We start from the raw sequence: 20,408 nt of genomic DNA on the forward strand, positions 1-20,408 counted from the left end.
ATCTTACAAAGAACTACAAAAAGTTCCAACCGTCATCATGGGGTATGTGACCATTTGTTCACTTTTCAGAAGAGTTGAGACTGACTTTGCCCAACAGTAAAGAAGAGCGTAGCCACATCAACATCGTCGTTATCGGCCACGTCGATTCCGGCAAGTCCACCACCACTGGTCACATGATCTACAAGTGTGGTGGTATTGACCAGCGTACCATCGAGAAGTTCGAGAAGGAGGCTGCTGAGCTCGGAAAGGGTTCTTTCAAGTACGCCTGGGTTCTTGACAAACTCAAGGCTGAGCGTGAGCGTGGTATCACCATCGATATCGCTCTCTGGAAGTTCCAGACTGCCAAGTATGAGGTCACCGTCATCGGTAAGAGGCTTTCCATTCGTTCTCTATGTAGCACACATACTAATATATCTCATTACAGATGCCCCCGGTCACCGTGATTTCATCAAGAACATGATCACTGGTACCTCCCAGGCCGATTGCGCTATTCTCATCATCGCCTCCGGCACTGGTGAGTTCGAGGCTGGTATCTCCAAGGATGGTCAGACCCGTGAGCACGCTCTGCTTGCTTTCACCCTCGGTGTTAAGCAGCTCATCGTTGCCCTCAACAAGATGGACACCTGCAAGTGGTCCGAGGACCGTTACAACGAGATTGTCAAGGAGACCTCCAACTTCATCAAGAAGGTCGGCTACAACCCCAAGTCCGTTCCCTTCGTCCCCATCTCCGGCTTCAACGGCGACAACATGCTTGAGGCTTCCTCCAACTGCCCCTGGTACAAGGGTTGGGAGAAGGAGACCAAGGCTGGCAAGTCCTCCGGAAAGACCCTCCTCGAGGCCATTGACGCCATCGAGCCCCCCGTCCGTCCCTCCAACAAGCCCCTCCGTCTTCCCCTCCAGGATGTGTACAAGATCTCCGGTATTGGCACAGTTCCCGTCGGTCGTGTCGAGACTGGTATCATTACCCCCGGCATGATCGTCACCTTCGCCCCCGCCAACGTCACCACTGAAGTCAAGTCCGTTGAGATGCACCACCAGCAGCTCAAGGCCGGTAACCCCGGTGACAACGTCGGTTTCAACGTCAAGAACGTTTCCGTCAAGGAGGTTCGCCGCGGTAACGTCGCTTCCGACTCCAAGAACGACCCCGCCGCCGCTTGTGACTCCTTCAACGCTCAGGTCATTGTCCTGAACCACCCCGGTCAGGTCGGCGCTGGATACGCTCCCGTCCTCGATTGCCACACTGCCCACATTGCTTGCAAGTTCTCTGAGCTCCTCGAGAAGATCGATCGCCGTACCGGTAAGGCCACCGAGGCCTCCCCCAAGTTCATCAAGTCCGGTGATGCCGCTATCGTCAAGATGGTTCCCTCCAAGCCCATGTGTGTTGAGGCCTTCACCGACTACCCCCCTCTCGGTCGTTTCGCCGTCCGTGACATGCGCCAGACCGTTGCCGTCGGTGTCATCAAGTCCGTTGAGAAGAACGCTGGTGGCGCTGGTAAGGTCACCAAGGCCGCTGCCAAGGCTGGTAAGAAATAAATGATTCTCGGATGATGTTCATTATGCCGTGATGATTTTTTTCTTTTCAAAAACAGTTACTGGTTCTCTTAAGGTAGATTTGCTGTGTAGTTGCTCAAAATGACTACCCACATTTTTATGACTCAATTTCTCTTTTTCTCGTAAACTTGTATCAACCGTAGAGATGAATCTGTCTGTAGACAATAGTCTGTAAAATAGTTGATCACACCTTTGACGGCGTATATGTCCCACCCTCAGCCACTTTCGATGAATCTCGAGTTTTGTAACGTGTGTCTTGAGGCCAGCAACGCTCGAGTTCTATGATAGACACCCACATCCATGTGTTATCTACCTCGAGGGCTCTGTCAAGACTGTACCTAATATTCGTTTCAGGTTCTCTTTCTTTCTACTATACCCATATAACTTATTACCTGACTTCAGCGTCTTATTCCAATCCTTGTAGCCGCATTATAGTCCTCGCATTGGCTTCATATTGAACGATATCAAGTAATCACTAGCACCATGTTCAATCTGGAACCCAGCTGCATGTCAGTTCAATCCTGGTTGTTGGACATAGAAGACTATTCCAGGCTGGTCTTTAAAGAAGCAAGCTCAATTACTCACCCCCGAGTCTGATCAGCCGGAAACATATATCTTCGTCATTTGTGTGTGTATATGTTATGGTTCTTCATGTATATAGTCCAACAAAAAGAAGCCCCAATGAATAAAGACCGCTTTGAACTATGATTACCGAAGTGTTTAACATCCAGAATTCCATGGCCTTATACACTGAACTCATAGGTACGTATACGCTCCAGCCAATCTCAATTTACACTGACGCGACCGTAGAGGGTTTGTCGGATGAAAAGTAGAACGAGGGCGAGCACTACGGGTAGTCTTCTCAGAGTGGATTGAAGCACAGTAGAAGAGATAGTTGCTTTCAACTCATTTAGCCTGTACAGTCTTCCAAGTGTATTAAGGTACTTTCCAAAGAACAAAGCGAAGTTGTCCTGCAATGACGAACCCATGGAAGTTGGTTTTTTATTGTTTTTCATATTTATGTCCTATAGCTACCTCACTTGGTTAAAGGCAGCATATTTTCTTTTTTGTTGAATACAGGTCACAAATCTTTTACTGGTCATGGATTTAAACCTCGATCTTTCTCTGCCTTCCTACTCCCCAGAGCTTGGAGATTTCCATAATAAAAACCTAGATTCTGCAACCTCCGCATTATACACCTTAGCTGACGTCTCGGCCAGCGAGCTTGAGAGCATTGCTTCTTTACTTGATAAGGAGTAGATGGAAAACAGGGCAACGAAGGACCACATCTCGTCCTTCTAGCGCCTTCGAACAACTTTGCAGGGAAGAGCCTCAATGACATCGTCACGAACAGGTCCAAATGGATAGGAAAGGGACACCTCGCGATGATGCAGGCGCAACTGGAGATCTGAGCTGGTACCTTTCCGCCTTTCTAGCTGAAGCAACGAATTGAAGAAGCATGGGATATTATTTGTGTACGCGGACACTGAATAGATCGGGTTTCCCGTGGACAAATTCTTCATTCCAAAGGACGGGTATATGATGCTTTCTAGTATCATATTTGGCGATGAAGAATGTGCCCGAGTCAAAGATTTGCGATTAGCCATGAGCCTTGCTCGTGACAGCCTATCAAGTTGGGGATGCAAGCCTGGAACATCCATACAAGTCAATTGCAACCTATCTATTGATCTATTACACAAATAGGAAAGAATTTGTCATTTTCTCTCGAAATACCACTGGCTTTAGGCTGATAGAGAAAATGAATCAAGAAGCAGGAACAAACTAGCTTCTAGGTACTACATAGTTAGCTACCCGAGTTTACTATAGATCGAAGATGAAAAGGCAAGTATTGGTCAAACTTTTGTAAATGATCTATCGTATCTTGGGTATCAAGTTGTAGACACATGTACTCACATGTAGTATGTATCCCTACGTCATCACGGCATGCCGATCAAATATGTGTATTAATCACTCCTCGTACTCTCCAGAACCAGAATCTTCCTCCTCTTCCTGGGTAGGACCATGCCTCGAAGACCGTCGAGGCTCCGAGCTCTGCGGCGCCTCACGTCCCTCTCCGTTCCCATCCACATCGCTAGCACTATCCAACCCACCGGCTCGTATGGGTACCGGGTCAACCCCAAGACTTCTTCCAAGCTTCCCCTCAAAGTCCTCGAGATCTTCCCTCTGCAGTTGAGTCAAGCCCGCATGGTCACCCACGTCTTTCCCGTAGACAGTTCGCACCAGACCCGCCACACCACTCGTTCCAACCTCAATTTTGCCTCGCGGTCCAAGGACATACTCAACCACCTCCTCACCCCCATCCATTTCCCGTGTCTTTATAATGTACCCTTCCTTACATAGCCGCTGTAGTAGCTTGTCGGTACGATCCACCGGCGTAGCAACCTCCGCGTTTGTGCGCGCCAGGTACCGGTCAAGTTTCTGTTCAGCCAACGAACCGCCATTCAGCATAATCACCGCGATGATGAAGCTGTACAGGCCCGTGTATGTGCTTTCAGTGTAGAGGGAGGGTGCTTTGGTTGGAATGAGGATATCGGAGGAACGGTATGGGAGCGGCAAGGTACTGGTAACGATCCAGGACTTATTAGCCGAGGAAGGTTTTTCGGTTTTTTGTGCAGCTGTTGTACAGGATGTCAGTAGTGATTTAAGACATAGCGTGGGTCTGCAACAAAAGAAAAAGCAAGACAGAATTCAACCCACCTCGTCGTTGGGTAATGGTGACTTTCTCTCGCGCCGGTAACTCGGTCATCTCCATACCAAAGCGCTGCCTCATTTCCCGCTGCGCTTGATCAAAGACTAGTTTGAACTGTCGCGAGCCCTGCTCGCCCAGTACTTTGGCGCTGATGTCGTTGCGCCGGATCGGGAGTCGCGAGTACTCGCTCGCTATGGCGAGTCGTACCATTTTTTTCACCATTGCATCGGTGCTGGTTGGTGCGCTTGGTCCATCATCGTCGCTGTCTGGTGCGGATGATGAGTCGGGTTCTTCGCTTTGTCTTCTGCGCCGACGAGCGCTTGGGGTTGACTCGGTCTCGGATGCTGCGTTGCTCTGGGGATGGAGGTTAGTTGATGGATAAACTGAGTAGATGTGAGGTTGCATACCCGTCTTTTACGATTTGATAGCATTTTGATTAGGTATGGTGGTAAGTTGCAGGTGGATTTGGGAGACGCGACGCGATAGAACGATTTTACCTCATCGGGGTTGGTCCGTGCCAGGCCCTTATCAATGGTTCTTTGTTTCAGCCAATGCGTTTTGGGGGTCACTTTTCTTATTTGAGGAGTTCGAAGACTGCCTTTGATGATTTATTAAAGAAAAAAATCTCTACAACATCTACAGAGATACGGGGTATAATATTATGTGCTTTACGTCGAGGTACTTCGTAGAACATACATCAATAGACCTGGAAAAGAGAACTAAATACAACGAGGGTAATGCAACACACACAACAGCGATGAGGTATTATTTTCTCTAAAAGGAAAAGAAAGAAAAAAACGGAAGAAGAACGCTCCAAAGGGTCAAAGAGATCTAAAATCAGTGGCTGTTCTTCTCATTGACAACCTCCTTCGCTTCCTCCTTCTTAGTCTGGAGGAAAGCGCTAACCCAAGCCAGTGATTCCTGCGACAGAACCAAGCTGGTAGTGACGACAGCCTTGCCCGAAGCGAGTACACCATCTCCACCGCACTTTTTGTACTCAGAGCCATAAATATCGGTGACATGGTGCTTGACATCGCCGGCGACGCGGACAGGTAGCGAGGCACTGTTGTAGATGGTGCCGCGCAGCTTCTGGGTGTCCTCTTTCAAGATAGGGAAGCGGGTGTCGATCTGGGTCAGACCCTTATCACCGAGGGAGTCGGCGCGGGCTAGGTAGGGAGCGACATAGCTGTAGGGAGTGGAGAAGTAGGGCAGGACGGGTTTAGCGAGACGGGTGTAGCCCTGGTCGGCGTATACAAGGGACTTGGCTCCGTAGGGGTTACCCTTGTAGTAGGAGATAGAGTCGGAGATGATGGGATAGGAAGTCAAATGCTAGATTTGGGAGTGTTTAGTTAGTATGGGCTGATCTTGGCTCTAGTTCTGCGTTTTGGAGTTGGGTTGGAGTGGAGGGGTATACATACGTCAAGGAACTGAGAGTAGTGCTTCTCGCCGTTGACAACCGGTTCACCCATTTTTGCTTCTGCGTGGGGCATAAAGATAGTAAACTTAGTAGAGTATAGTAGAATAAGAATCCAGAAGGAAAAAAAGAAGAGAGACAGAGGAATAAATTGGGTTGTATAGCGAAAAAGGATTTTCACATGTGATTGCGCTGTCATTATGCAATGGGTCCTACCGCAATCGCATCATTCAATACATCGTATTCTCTGGTTATTTGAGTTATTTGGGTTATTTTGGTTGGCTATTTTTGTTCTCTTTAAATTTTTCTTGTCTTTTTCTTCTCTGGCTTGTTCTTCTAGGGAAAAAAAGGGTTCAATAGCCTTAGATTCTAAGTGATGCCCCCACGCCAATGCGCCATTGACTTTGGTCGCTATGCACTCTAAACTATCGGCAATTAAGTCCATATGGCTAGATATAGCTATTAGGTATTGTATATATTCTTTTCCCATACCAAATATACTTGTTTTAGTTGCAAAAATCTTGAAACACTGAATTTTTGATAAGAGCTACTTTTGGCATGTGATTGCGGGTCTGATGCAAAAACGCTGTGTGGTTCCACTTGGGATGATCTCTATCAATGATCTATTCTCTCTTATACTCCCTACAGCTTTTCTTATTATATTCTAGGGTTCTTTCAAGGGTATATCCCTGATATCCATTTGACCCAAAAATGAGGGGATGACTTCCCAAGCCAAACCTTGTTTTCACCCGTTCCACCGTTTTTCGTTGGACGAAACTGCTTATCTGCACCCTATAGCAAAACCGCCCAGACGGCCGCAGACGGCCACTGATCGGGGCCAACCTGCCAGAATATGATTGATGCTTCGGCTTCTAGGTTATGTGAGCCTAGCCCCGTCTGCACGTTATGCTAGTCATGTATCCACCCATTGGCCTAAGCGTCAAGTCCCCCCAACCGCCTATACTCTCGGAAATACGTAATGACTTCCGGTCCAACTGTAGGGCCAGATTGCGCAAGCTCGCCGGATTGGAGATCGTTCTTCCGGCCCCGGGTAGATGAAGTGATTCGTCGCGGACTCATCCGAATCTCGGCGCTCGATGTGACCCCACGAAACGGTTGCGTTCAATAGGAATATTTATAGTATTATGGTCATACTATATTTATTACTCTAGGTGCTTTATGTGCTTTATGTGCACATAAAGTACCTTGGTACTTTGTACATATTTAGACCTTTGTGTTCCTACTGCCAAAGAATGCAGACATGATAGTTAACTATGTATTCGGTGTAACTAAGAGGGTAAGCCCGGGGGTGGCCAGCTTTCCCCAGCATTGTGGTCGACATATGCAAAACCGAAGATGTTGACAGGACCAAATATGTCATGAGCATTGAGATTCGAAGCTGGAGGGGGTGAGTTCTTTTTTTTCCCCCTCATCCCTGCCGTTTTCTTTTTCCCCTTTGCTGAGGTGAACGGATTCCGGCGATCGACTGGCAACCCACTCGATTAAGCTACTATGCAGATCTCTGTACGTCGTGGGTCTTGACCACGGTTGTCTCAACATCTACAAAGTACATACTTTGCTTTGGCTCTTCTATCCCAGTAAACTTTATAATACCCGCCCAAAAGTTATGCCACGTTCGACTTATCTCTGCTTTTGGAGCCATTGAGTTTGTTGTGTAGTGGAAAATCAATCCCTTCTCGATTCAGGCAGAAGGCGCGCCATTTCATTTTTACTTCTGATATACAATCATGTTTAGAAATCTAATTACCACAATATTACATATGCGGGTGGCGGTTAGGACGTGGAATCTCGGTTATAGCCTTTTGAACATCTAGCGTCGCGGAGGCCCGTGGCCCGCTGTTAGCTGAGCGCGATATCCATTTCACATGCGAAACTGAGGTATCATTTAGCGCTGGCTCAATATCAGGGATTCAATTGTGTTGCCTTGAGATCAATTGGTCGACCCAAGTGATGGTCACATGAAATCAGGTGAATCCAAGGTGCTGGTGTTTTACCTGTGATCAATTGTGCCGGAAACTAATATTTTCGAAGCGCTTTACCCTTGGCTTGGCAGTTGTTAGCCACATCGACCCTGAAGGAGAATACCACGTCAACAGGTGTGCCAAGGGAATCGGCTGTCGGAGATGATGCTACGCATTAGTGGGTGTATTTTATGGTCGCTTTGTTGTCCAAACCACGCCACCTTAGAACTCTGAGTTTCACATATTCTTGATACTATCATATGATTTATGCTGAAACCGGCCGTTACACAGCTATGCACACCGTACATAATATAGTATGGCAAGATGCATTGTTCTCGGCATGCGGGCTCTCATTTTATATTCCCACCTTCCACATGATAGTGGTAAGCTGGCTATCCCAGTTTCCATCCTGGCGTCTGTTATGAATTCTATACAACACCTGTGGTACTTGTGGTACTCTAGGTATTGGTATTACCTTTATTTTTATGGCTTATTGTTTGGCCAATTTCTACTTCTTATATGTCGAATTTTTGAGAATGATTAACGTCATAGACTGTATTTAACGTGATTCTATCCTTTTTTTTTTTTTTTTTTTTTTTTTTTTTCAGAGAAGGAAAAGGAAAACATATATATTAGGCCAGGCAAACAAAAGATCAGAACAAAACCTATCGGGTGCTCATAATAATACCCCCCAATCTACGGTGGTTAGAATCTACCTGCTCAAGAATCGAAATGACCTCGCAAGTATTAAGACATCTCAGTGGAATTGCCAGGACGTTCATCCTCGCAATTAGGGACCTGACCAGTACGTGGAAAATACAGACAGTATCACATGCGTTACGGCAGGTGATAATAGCTGAGGTAGATCGGCCGCAGTTAGCTGAAGGAAAGCCATCTTGCTGTGTTCCTTCAGGGAGGCACGTGAAATTCAATGGAGCGGTAGCGGGGATACGAAACATCCTTACAACTGACTAACAAAAGCAGGATGATCGTTTTATAGAGACATATTCCAAGGATCGATAGGGTCCTCCCCAACAGGAGTGTGCGAGGGTACTCTGAGAATAACGTCAAAGGGACCAACTGTGGGCGATCTTTGCTTGAGAATCAACTTCCAAAGATGCCAAAAGCTTGTGTCAATCATGTGTTGGCCTGTGTTCGCACGGAGCCGCCAATAGCACGGGGCTTCATTAGCGCTGATTCTCACCTCTGCAACCTCAAAGGGTGGGACCGGAACCTCATGAAGGAACCTCTCAGGGAGATCGGCTATGCCCTCGAACTCATTCTGGATTTGCACCCACTTTTCCTTGTATTGTTTTTCGAAGAACTCCGTCCACTGTGGGTTTACTCCGCTGTCAGCTAGCCCCGCGGACATCTCCCAGATGAAATACTCGGTGTTAACCCACCTGTCGATACTGGCCGATGTCTTGAGAAGTGAAGTAGTGTCACGGTACACGCTGCAGCGCATCAGGACATGAGGCTCGGCTCGCACGACTACCATGGGCATGTTGTAGTGTCGATGGACCTCGTTGTCCAACCATTCCTCCCTGAGGTCCTCGCGGATTGTTTTTAGAGGCTCGGACATGATTACGGAAATATGATCGCTGGTGATATGTGTATTGACTTGCAGTTTGGTGTGTATCGTGTTGGGTGTTTGAATAGTTGATTGAAATAATAACTCAGTCGTGGCCAGATGATATGGGGTGAAGCTGATGGAGGCTTATGAAGAAGAGGGTTCATATAAATATTACGTGTGGATGGCATCAATTATGAATGAAAGGCTATGATCTGAGGCTATGGAGACTAAGATAGAAAGAAACAATGAACACAAAGAATGCATTTCTCTAATCTCGAAGACTATATCGAGAATACCATTCAAAGATCATTGTGCCCTTGTTTAGTGGAATCAAAGCGGTTCATTGTTTGTATTGCCTGCCTTGTAGGCGAGAATACTCTAAAGCTGTCAAAGCTGTAATGCCATTGGGATAGCAACCTAAACACTGAGGCTTCACATGCTAGAAATAAGTTCAAGATTTAATTTTTGCTAATGTGAAGTGATTTGCAAGCATTGGTGCCCAGATGGTTGAGGTATGTTAGATCTTGGCGGGGGTGGGGTTCATTCACATTTGATATATGGACTGTGGAGGAAGAGGATCTATAATTGAACCACTCAGCATGGAGGTGAGGACCTAGACCTTTGAGGCATGGCTTGACATATCCTCAAAATTCGAGAATGCAGGCTTCAGATAATGATGTGTTTTAAGACCATTCCGTAGGCTCCATAAGAGGAGCTTGCGCACTGCCAGCTAGGACACGAGTAGCTGCCCTTACGAACTACAATTGCGTTACAGATGGGCATGGATACATCAATCGTAGCAATGACACCATGGAATTGTATGACCTGGGACAAACCATATAGCTACAAGGCCGTCCACCGGGTTGAGATTGATCTGTGTTGAGATAACAGACCAAAATTGTTCCCGGCCTAAGGGAAAGAGGAAGATGTCGACCAGTTCTCAGGTAATAGACAACATTGATTTTGAAATAATTGTTCATTTTCCATTTCATTCAGACGGACACCAGGTATGGAAGTGGCGCCCCCGTTAAAAAACTGGAGTTCATCGATACATTCACGAATCTGTTTCCAGCCATGGTGTATGTTTTCCCATCCCATGCTTGCAGGGACCGAATGTGCTCGATGGTTTTTCGACCTCGCCTTCACCTAGACCCGTGCGCTCAAAACGACAAAACGCCCAAGTAAACCGTTTAGAAACCTGTTTCGGATTGTTAGTTTCGAGTTTCAAAATGAATATCAATGTATATCCTGGGAAAAACGTACGCAGGGCAGTGAAGAACCAACGGTTCTTTCCGCTGGTGTAACGGTCCTCAAGGGCCTTCTTGATGGTCTTCTTGGCGTCCTCGCGCTGGGAGACCTCCTTGAAGGTGTCGTTGGTGACGGAACCCTTAAGACCCTCGAGCTCGAGAGTGTAACGGGTGGGCATCAAGTGGTTGTAGTTGACGACCTTGATGAAAGGCTTGATGCGGCTGCGGCGGTCGACGAGCTTCTTGCCCATACCACGGGTCACCTTGAGGGGGTAACGCTCGATACCGGCGACGATGGCGTAGGAGAAGGGGTGCGACTTGGAGCCAGCATCAACGGGCTGGACAATGACGACCTGTAAATTCGAACAAAAATGCCTGATTAGCACTCCGAATTTTTTTTTAAATTGTCGCGTAGTTCCTCCATATTGCATTGTGCTCTTTCAAATATCGAGTCTTTCGCTTGCAGGTCGTTTTCTTTCCATTCTCGTGCTCAATTTCGGGGAGGATCAGGATCTTGTCGTACCTTCTTACCGGCGTAGCGGCCACGGGTGATGATGGCCACACGGCCCACTTTCATGACTGTAACATATCCGTCAGCATATAAATCGCAAGGGGAATCGAATGGTGAAGACGTACACTTCATTTTGAAGGTCCCGGGGGCGGCGAGGATGGGTGGTTGTCGAGATACGGAACGGTCAAGATCGAAGTATTCGTTTTTGCGGATGTGAGGTAGAGGGTTTCAGGGCACAGTAGCGATTTGTGTGCTGTGGATTGATTGGTCGACTTACCGACAGATGGCAGCTAGCCTATTTGGGGATAGTTTCCCCATTGGGCCCGGATCAAATAATGACTATGATGACATAATCACTGTGGCGTGGCCAGGTGCCCAGCCTTGGGCCTTGGGCAGGTGTGCCCAGCGCTGCTCACCGCCTTATTTCCGCTGACTCAGGTTTTGTTTACATGACGATCGTAGTTGCCCCGGTTGCTATGGCCGTGAGTGATGTGTACAAGGCTGCGTAGCTCTTCTCTCTCTCCAGACAACTCTCATCTCCACTTGCTTTCCTTTTATCAGGCTGATCTCCCGGTGCTTTTCTCTCCTCCACCGAGTTCTGAGATTGTTAGCTTTTGCTTTGTTCTTCCAGCGTTTCCTCCCTTGTGTTGATATGCCTTGATGACCTTGCTTCTGTTTTTACTTTGAACGCATTTTACACATACCCTACATACATTCCATCCATATTGTCAATACCTCTCTGAGACATCTTGACAATCCATTCACGAAGACATCATGCCGTCCCCAGACAAGGACGCCCCCCGTGACCGGGAATTGGTCCGGCATACAATGACATATTCTGAGCCGAAAGTTCCAATGTAGGTTCCGCAACTAACGCCTCCTGATTCTTGTTTCGACGGATCAATGAGTGATTTCAAACAAATGCTAAAACGCGGTCTACGCAGGTGGGACAGTTCGGATCCCGAGCGTGCGCCTCCGCCGCTACCAATGAATCCTCGGTCGATGAGCCCAATGAGCCCTGCAACGAGGTCCAATGTTTCCCCAAACATTCAAGCAGTGGCCGCAAAATTTACAGAGAGACCCAGCGAACATGCACCTAGCTCTTACACAACGAATCCCATGCCACTCAAGTCTTCCTCTCCAGAGAGGTCGCTGGTCAAAGGTCAGCACCACAAGCGCATGCAGTCACTACAGCCTGAAGATACCCGACAAGATGCGCGCAGCGACTTTTTGAATTACCTTGAGAACAGGTCCCCAGAGCGCCCTCTTCGTGCGACGATTATTGAGGCGGCCAAGCCGCGCGACCCTACCAAGTCTATCGGTTCGCCAGCGCTCCGTCAAGACGCGGATCGGGAGATGAACTATTCCGTATCGAGTCGCTACTTATCCAAGCCAATATTGGGAGAAAGTACTCCGCCGTCAGCTACAATGTTAGCCCTGCAAAACATGCAGCTACCTTTAGAACCTGACCCTCCATCACCTTCCAAACCGCCAAAATTGATTGCTGCGCCCGTTGAGCCGCAACCTCATCCCACGAAGAATACGAGCATGGATTCCCTCTCAATTCAAATCCACAGTCTCACGGACATTGCGAGCAGCTTGCAGCGTGAGATGATGAATCTGAGCCGACGCAGCAAAGACAATGCCACCGACCTGGTTAGCCTCAAGGCGGCAACCAACGCACGCGATGAAGACATTCGCAAGAGCCTCAAGGATCTGTCTTCTCATCTTACGACCAAGTATCTGGACACTGATGCTACAAGGTTTGATTTCAGCAATCTTTTCAAGGGTGGTGATGGGCCTAACCCCAAGGATCCGGATAGTCCCGTTTCGAAGAGGAGCTACTCCGTGCCTCGCATGCCCAGCCCCAATCCATTCGCGTTTGATCGAGACTCTTGCGTCTCCCCTGCCCCGATTTCCGACGGCTCCGCAGCGCTCGCTTTGCTCGAAAAGGTATTGCGTGAGATGGCAACTAAGGAAGGTGAGGAAAGACTCTTGGAGCTTGTTGAAGAAATCAAATCTCGACCCGCAGGTACCGCTTCGGATAAAGACGCCGACAACAAGGTCACTGTCATGCTGGAAGAGATCCTCAACCTCGTCAAAGAGGATCCCGCGAGCAAAGCCCTCGTTCGGTCTTATGGCATGCCCGCCAATATTGATAATAACGAATCCGTGAATGCCTCCCATGAGCCGACACGATCTGGGTCAATGGGATCCATGGATCCTGAAACTGTACGTGCATTAGATCTTTCCAACTCTGACAAGGGAGATGGTTCTTCACCCGATTCCGATGAAGTTTTGGCAATTCTTAGAAGTGTCAAGAATAGCGTCGTTGAGGGAGGTGGAATGACCAACGGTGTAAAGTCCTTGGTGCGCGAACTACGAGGTGAGGTGCTGGGCATGGGTCGAGAACTCGGCCGGCGATTAGACGAGATCGAGAATTCCCGTGCCAATGATGAGCATGAGGAGCGGCCCAGAGCTGCCGGCCCAGAAGAAATCTCCGCCATCGTCAACCGCAGCCTGGATGACCTCAAAGAGCAGCTGGCTGCTACTATCAATGAGAGTCGGCAGCAATCGTCCGACTTGTCCGAGTTCCGGTCAACCATGAACAGTGCCGCAATCTACTCTGTTGTGAAAAAAGCTCTTGACGAGCTTGAATTTCCTCAGCCTCAAGCCGAGTCGCGAGGTGCCGAAATGGACAGAGAAGATATCCTCGAGACTGTTCGTGAAGCTTGGGAGACCTACAAGCCCGAAATCGAGTTCAACAACTTTGGCTTGGAGCGGGACGAGATCCTCACATGCCTTGAAGAAGGGCTCAAGTCTTACCAGCCCCAGCACGAACAGGCAGTCACCTACGACCAGGTACTCGCAGCCGTCGAGGACGGCATGCAGAAATTCATTCCTCCTCAAATCGAACATGAGCCAAGCATATCTCGGGACGAGATTATCTTGACCATCCGCGAATGTTTGGAGAAGCAGCCCGAACCTGCCTCCAGATCCCTTGACGATGAACACGTCGGCCACCTGCACTCAATGCGTGACGAGATTCTCGACGCTGTTTCAAAGGCCATGGCCAGTCATAACGAAGGTTCAAGGTCTCTGGGCGAGGAAGAAGTCAATCACCTCTATTCGATCCGTGATGAAATTCTCGATGCGGTCACTGGGACGATGGCAGCCAACAATACGCAACCCAAGTCTTTGGACGAGGAACACATCAACCACCTCTACTCTGTTCGCGATGAGATCATTGAAGCCGTCACTGGGGCAGTGACAAGCCATGCCGCAGGTTCCAAATCTGTGGACGAAGACCACGCCAGTCATCTGACTTCCCTCCGCGACGACATCCTTCAAGCAGTTGCTGGAGCGATGGAGAAGAACAGTACAGGCTCAAAGGAGGTGGACGAAGATCATGTCCAGCACATGTACTCCATTCGTGATGAGATTCTGGAAGCGATTACTGGAAGGATGGCAATCACCAGCACAGGGCCTAAGACTTTGGATGAGGAACACGTCAATCACCTTTACTCTATCCGCGACGAAATCATTGAAGCTGTCACGGGAACAATGGCAACCCACAGCACTTCCAGGTCTTTGGATGAGGACAACGTTGGCCAACTAAATTCTATCCGGGACGAGATCCTCGGCGCATTGGCCGGATCCATGGCACAAAGCACACTGAGCAAAGATTCATACGACTCTGGTCTTGGCCGTGATGAGATTGTCAGTGCTGTCTCCGATGGTCTCGAAGCCCACTTCACTGCAGCCAAAGAGATGGATGAGCCACGGATTTCCCGCCATGATGTTATGAATGCTGTTAATGAGGCATTTGATGCTCAACATTCAGCTCTTGCTATTGCTCACACGAACATCTCTCGCGATGAAATCTTGCATGCCATTGCTGAGGGAATTGAAAGTTCAATGAACGCGCAGCAGTCAGCCCTCAGTACCAACATTCAGCAGACCGTCTCTCGCGAGGAGATTTTCAGCGCCATCGTAGACGCTATCGAGCACTCGCAGACTTCCCTGGGCAATAATGGGGAACCTAGTATTTCTCGAGACGAGATCCTCGGTGCCATTTTGGAGGGCATGCAGGACTCATCAAACCGCCAAGAGCCCAATATCTCCAGAGATGAGATCTTGAACGCCATTGCTGACGGAATTGAGAACTCAAATAACTCTTCTTCACGTGCTCTCACATCGCCTGAGCAAGAGGCTCAGGATCAGCACTCCTCTCTCTCTCGGGAGGAGATTTTCAATGCAATTGTCGAGGGCATTGAGCACTCACATGCTTCGCTCGGCATAAATGGCCAGCCTAGTGTTTCCAAGGAGGATATCATGAATGCTATTGCTGAGGGTATTGAAGCTTCGACAAGCAGCCAGCGGTCAGCGCTCATCACCACCGTCCAAGAGCCGTCCATTTCACGCGAGGAGATCCTGACTGCCATTGCAGAAGGAATTCAAAGTGGTAACTCGATCACCCGGGAGATTGAGCTGAATCAGGACGACCTAATGGAGGCAATCACCTCCGGTCTCAATGAGGCCATCAGTACCGCGAATACGAATGTTGGCGGGGAGATGACGGAACGCCTCCAGACTTTATTCGAAGGCATGAAAGAGGAATTCAAGCAGTACTCTGCCGCCGGTGGAAGAGACACCGAGCAAGTCCTCGACGCAATTAAGGATGGCCTTGATATCGTTCGCAAGGAGATTGAAACTTATGTGATTACCGCTGCCGATCTTTCCGGCAAGGACGAAGTAATTGACACGGTCAAAGAAGGCTTCCGACTCCTTCAAGCCGATATGGAGAAGACTATTACGGATACTTCTCTTTTGAATGCGTCACGAGGAATTCCTGATACACCTGAGCTTCTAGATGCCATGGAAAAAGAATTCGAGCATTTAAGGGGAACAATCACCACTCTTCTTCTCCGTAATAATGCCACCGAAGACAAAGATGAGATCTTGGATGCTATTCGAGAGGCTGCTGATCGCCACAAGAATGACTCAGGCGATGACGTTGTCAACACCATCAAGAATGAATTCGAGAGTCTTCGCGAGCGTATGGAGATGAGTGTGGTCCGTGCAGAGCCTGGTTCTGAGAAAGACGAAATCATTTCGGCACTTCGTGAGCATTTCGATATACTGCGTGAAGAGACCTCGCGTAGAGATAGTACCGAAAACGATGTTGTCAACACCATCAAGAATGAATTCGAGAGTCTTCGCGAGCGTATGGAGATGAGTGTGGTTCGTGCAGAGCCTGGTTCTGAGAAAGACGAAATCATTTCGGCACTCCGTGAGCATTTCGACATACTGCGTGAAGAGACCTCGCGTAGAGATGGTACCGAAAACGATGTTGTCAACACCGTCAAGAATGAATTCGAGAGTCTTCGCGAGCGTATGGAGATGAGTGTGGTTCGTGCCGAGCCTGGTGCTGAGAAAGACGAAATCATTTCCGTACTCCGTGAGCATTTCGACATACTGCGTGAAGAAACCTCGCGTAGAGATGGTAACGAAAGCACGTTGTCTGCGACAAATGAGCTCCTCGATGCATTCACAAATGGTGTTGACTCGATCCGTGAGGACCTGAAGAAATTACTGGAGAAGCCAACTGAGTTCGACAGCTCCGAGATTCTGGACACCATCAAAGATGGTCTTGTGGACTTGAAGCTTGAAATGGATTCCCTCCGCGAATCTAGCAAAGAACTGGATGACGCCAGTACAGCCCGCGGCGGTGAACTCATGCTGGCAAACGAGCCTAGCATCGGACCTGACATTGACGGTCTGAAAGTGCTCATAACTCAGCTTCATGACAAGGTCGAGGCCATTGAAACTACCCCTCGTGTTGCAGAGCCTGACGAGGATTCCCTCAAGCGCTCACACCTTGATGAAGTCCTTCTTGCACTTCACGAAGTCCAGCTCGCCATGGGTGAGATGAGTGCTCAACAAAGTGCCGAGAACGACAGCCCCGCTCGAAAGGAAGACACTGAGATTCTCGAGCAGCTACTCTTGAGTACTAAGACCCAGATCGATGAGCTTGTCTTCCCTTCCCCGGACCAGGTTGCCACTCCTGAGCATATTGGCGCCCTAGAGACCATGATCCGAGAGGCCAAGGATTCGATTGCCGAGTTTTCTAGTCGTGTTGAAGCCGAGGCTCCCACAAAGTCGGAGATTGGCACTTTGGAGGGTCTCATCAGAGATGTCTGGGTTGTCCTAGATGAGATGAAGAGCAAAACCAAGGACGGCGAGGAAGAAGAAGATTCAGAGAAAATACTCAAATCCGATCTGCAAACGGTCGAAGCCATGATCTTCGAGGTCAAGACTCAAGTCGACGAGCTTAAACTTCCTGATGTGGACACTCTCCCCACCAAGACGGAGATCCAGGAGCTATCGACACTTGTCTGCGATTTCCGAGAGCAGATGGAGAGCAATAACGAATTGACCGCCAAAGGTTTCGATGCCCGCAAGGTCGAGCACGGCGGTCTTGCTGAGAAAATCGACGAAGCCAAGTTTGTAGTCGGCGAGCTTGGGGACGAACTCAAGAGCAAGCTAGACGGCAGCACCGAAGGCCTGGCCGAGCTTAAACAGCTCCTTGAAGGACTAGCAATCACCGCAGAGAGCTTCACCACAGTCGACAATATCAAGGAGCTCACCGATCTTATCAACCGAGAGTTTGAACGTTCTAGGGGCGAGGAAGATGCAGTCAAGGTCGAAAAGGAGGAGCGTGATGCCGCTACAATGGTCAAACACGATGAGACGCGGGCCGCCATTATTGTCGAGCTTGGGACGAAGATTGACGAAAAAATTTCAGAAGTCCTGGCTAAGTATGAAGATGCGCACACGTCCCTCCACTCGAAATTCTCAGAAACCGAAGAGAGAGATCTGGCACACACCGAATCTTTGACAAGTACAAGAAGCCTTGCTGAGGACATCAAGCTTGTCATCGGTGCTATGGGTGATAGTGTTAATGAGACCTGTGAGCGTCTAAGTGTGGACACGAAGACTCTCATGGAACAAGTCGATCAGTCCCGCCAGAAAATGGAGAACTTGCACAACGATGTGAGATCGCACCAGGAGCAATCTCAAGCCGAAAACGAAAGGGCCGCGGCTGCCACTGATAGAGTGGAGAGCAAGCTCCTTGAATTCCACCCTCGTATTCTGGAATCTGTACAGGAGATATTGACAATCGTCAGCCAGCACTACGATCACTCCCAGAAGTCAGCTGAGGACTTCAAGTCGGAACTGTCGGCATTGCCTTCGAATATCCCAGCAATGCTACCTGCGCTGCCTCCCCCTGAAGCAGACCGTACACTCGCCATAGAGGATACTCCGCTACACAGCAAGATCGACGATCTTTTGGAACATGTCAAGAATAACAAGGTCCACGAGGTTTTGAGCACTCTCCTTGATCACTCAAAGAATGATCAACTACACGAGAAGCTTGATCGTGCTCTAGACCAAGGTTCAGGCTCGAACGATCAAATATATGAGAAGCTCAATGAACTTCTTGATCGCGCGACCAACGGGAGTGGTCCTGTTCATGAGAAACTGGACGCATTGCTCAGCCGTCCTATAAATCCGCCGGAGTCCGATCATTCTGTCACCCAGATGGCAAAGCTGGATGAGATGCACAGGGATATCATGGAAAACTCCCGGAGAATGAATGAGATGTTCGCTGCCCAGTCAGTGCTTGTCGCCGAGGATACGGAGCGAAAGCGACGCGAAGCTGAGGAGGCTGCGGTCGCCCTTGAACGAAGAGTTTCACAGCGTGAGCAAGTGGAAGCGGAGCTTGTTGGTCTGCATGAAGAAAAGGATTCTATGCTGAATATGATTCATCGTCTAAGAGCAGAAAAGGAGGACATGATCAAGCAAAACAACAAGCTCAGCAAGGATCTGTCCGGCCTTGAAACGGCCCTAGAGATACGTCACGAAGAGATGCGACAGATGGAGGACCGTGCTGATGGCCTCGAGAAACGCATTCTGGAGGGTGTGCTCGACCATGCTCGTACCGTCCTCCTCGGGCGATCCAACAGCTCGCAGGCCATGAACCTGAAGAGGAACCGCAGCACTCGGAGCACCCGTTCCTCGCGCACAGGCGCCCGCAGTCCCAGTGTAGCAAGCACTGCCAGCACTGCAAAAGAACCCAAGGACAGTCGCACTCTGCTTGGCAACGGTGTCGGGATGGCTTTGAAAAGAATGCCGACCTCACTCCATGCTGGCACAGTCGCTGTGCTACCCAACATCGGAAAGGAACGTCGGATTCTTAGCTTAAGTCACGTCACAGGCAACCGCGGTGTGGACCGACAGGTGAGCGCTAAATCTGGCATCACCAACTTGAAGCGCAGCCACTCCGTCAAATCGAACTCTCTTCGCAAGACTTCTTGGGCTGGCCCAACTTCTGTTGCCGACAAAGAGAACGAGCCATTCCACGAAGAGGACGAACTTGCAAGCGGAGCGGAAGATGGTGGTCAGCAGCGCAAGACTAGTTATGCGGAGAGTAACACACATACCGACCGTCGAACGAGCTATGCAGCAAGCAATGCAGGCACGGAGCGCAAGACAAGCTACTCTGGCAGCATCGTTGACAGTGTAGTTACAGATGCCACGGATCAGCGTCGTGTTAGCGGAGTGAGCTGCACAAACTCGTACAGTGTGGCGGAGAGCTCAATCGCTGAGCACGACCACGAGGACCATCATGATGATATTTCTATCGATGACTCAGAGTCAGAAGACGACGCGCAGACAGCACGGGATGATGGAGAGCATTCTGAGCACCAGGACGAGGATGAGGGTCATGAAGTGTCCCGCCAGATTAGGGAGGCCAACGAAGCCGCAGAAGCCGAAGTCCTTAAGCTGCTGGCTCCCTCTAGCGACAGTGGAGTTGGCACTGATGTTGCAGTTTGATTGAAATGTTTTGTTTTTGATGGAGTTGGGTGCTTTGCACCATTTGAGGTTTTCTTTCTTTTTCATATACCACTTTTGTTTTGCTTCTGTGATTGGATGACTTGGATGACTTTCGTTTGTGACCATAAATGTGTTTTTCTTAATGATGATTATCTTTTTTACTCTCCCAAGACACTCCCATGTGACATAGTTAGATTGTACAGGTCCATGTGCCCATAGTCACCCGGTTGTTCATGGGGTTATCCTTTTTGCATCACAAGTCAAATTCTTGTATTCTTAGCTGCTTGGAATGTTTCTTTTTGTGATGACTAGTCCTTGTAAACCTTATATTTCTTTTTCCACTACATATGTACCTGTTTAGAGCCCCAAGAAGTCCACAAGCCTGACCCGACGAACAAGGCAGGTGATCATGTGACTCCCAACAAATTATTGCTGCCTGAGGCTATGCCGAGGCCAGCTTCACCTGCCCATCCTCTACTCCATTTTCGCATGGAGCTACATATTTCCCCCATATTTCTT

The 20,408-nt window shown here is 48.9% G+C and overlaps 7 protein-coding genes across 7 annotated transcripts; 2 read left to right on the forward strand and 5 right to left on the reverse strand.

Moving 5' to 3' along the window:
• Nucleotides 1-37: 37 nt before the first annotated feature.
• On the forward strand, nt 38-1,533 carry N7537_000633 (translation elongation factor EF-1 alpha; the record flags this gene model as incomplete). Its single annotated transcript, XM_056891691.1, has 3 exons — nt 38-42; nt 98-366; nt 425-1,533. 3 exons carry the CDS (start codon nt 38-40, stop codon nt 1,531-1,533), a joined length of 1,383 nt encoding a protein of 460 aa, XP_056756686.1.
• Nucleotides 1,534-3,519: 1,986 nt separating this feature from the next.
• On the reverse strand, nt 3,520-4,692 carry N7537_000634 (MAGE domain-containing protein; the record flags this gene model as incomplete). The annotated part of the gene is made up of 3 exons (XM_056891692.1): nt 3,520-4,187; nt 4,270-4,615; nt 4,669-4,692. 3 exons carry the CDS (start codon nt 4,690-4,692, stop codon nt 3,520-3,522), a joined length of 1,038 nt encoding a protein of 345 aa, XP_056756687.1.
• Nucleotides 4,693-5,098: 406 nt separating this feature from the next.
• On the reverse strand, nt 5,099-5,874 carry N7537_000635 (putative pathogenesis associated protein Cap20; the record flags this gene model as incomplete). The annotated part of the gene is made up of 2 exons (XM_056891693.1): nt 5,099-5,590; nt 5,680-5,874. The coding sequence occupies 2 exons, from the start codon at nt 5,872-5,874 to the stop codon at nt 5,099-5,101; spliced, it is 687 nt and encodes a 228-aa protein (XP_056756688.1).
• A 2,530-nt stretch (nt 5,875-8,404) lies between these two features.
• Nucleotides 8,405-8,616, reverse strand: N7537_000636 (uncharacterized protein; the record flags this gene model as incomplete). The annotated part of the gene is made up of 2 exons (XM_056891694.1): nt 8,405-8,455; nt 8,482-8,616. 2 exons carry the CDS (start codon nt 8,614-8,616, stop codon nt 8,405-8,407), a joined length of 186 nt encoding a protein of 61 aa, XP_056756689.1.
• A 35-nt stretch (nt 8,617-8,651) lies between these two features.
• On the reverse strand, nt 8,652-9,239 carry N7537_000637 (uncharacterized protein; the record flags this gene model as incomplete). The annotated part of the gene is made up of 1 exon (XM_056891695.1): nt 8,652-9,239. The coding sequence occupies one exon, from the start codon at nt 9,237-9,239 to the stop codon at nt 8,652-8,654; it is 588 nt and encodes a 195-aa protein (XP_056756690.1).
• An 875-nt stretch (nt 9,240-10,114) lies between these two features.
• On the reverse strand, nt 10,115-11,284 carry N7537_000638 (60S ribosomal protein eL27). Its single transcript, XM_056891696.1, has 4 exons — nt 11,114-11,284; nt 11,001-11,056; nt 10,494-10,830; nt 10,115-10,428 (listed from the first exon to the last, which is right to left on the reverse strand). The coding sequence occupies exons 1-4, from the start codon at nt 11,118-11,120 to the stop codon at nt 10,421-10,423; spliced, it is 408 nt and encodes a 135-aa protein (XP_056756691.1). The 5' UTR covers nt 11,121-11,284; the 3' UTR covers nt 10,115-10,420.
• A 283-nt stretch (nt 11,285-11,567) lies between these two features.
• On the forward strand, nt 11,568-19,889 carry N7537_000639 (uncharacterized protein; the record flags this gene model as incomplete). Its single annotated transcript, XM_056891697.1, has 2 exons — nt 11,568-11,845; nt 11,933-19,889. Exons 1-2 carry the CDS (start codon nt 11,763-11,765, stop codon nt 19,887-19,889), a joined length of 8,040 nt encoding a protein of 2,679 aa, XP_056756692.1. The 5' UTR covers nt 11,568-11,762.
• Between the last annotated feature and the right edge of the window lie 519 nt (nt 19,890-20,408).

Source organism: Penicillium hordei, assembly GCF_028827395.1.
Source record: "Penicillium hordei strain IBT 12815 chromosome Unknown utg000001l_segment0_segment0, whole genome shotgun sequence".
NCBI classification, from domain to species: domain Eukaryota; kingdom Fungi; phylum Ascomycota; class Eurotiomycetes; order Eurotiales; family Aspergillaceae; genus Penicillium; species Penicillium hordei.

Bases quoted from the DNA above. Each gene is read 5' to 3' on its own strand.
- N7537_000638 (XM_056891696.1), bottom strand. The intron at 10,831-11,000 runs GTACGACAAGAT...TCGAATTTACAG, and splicing joins GCCGCTACGCCGGTAAGAAG to GTCGTCATTGTCCAGCCCGT.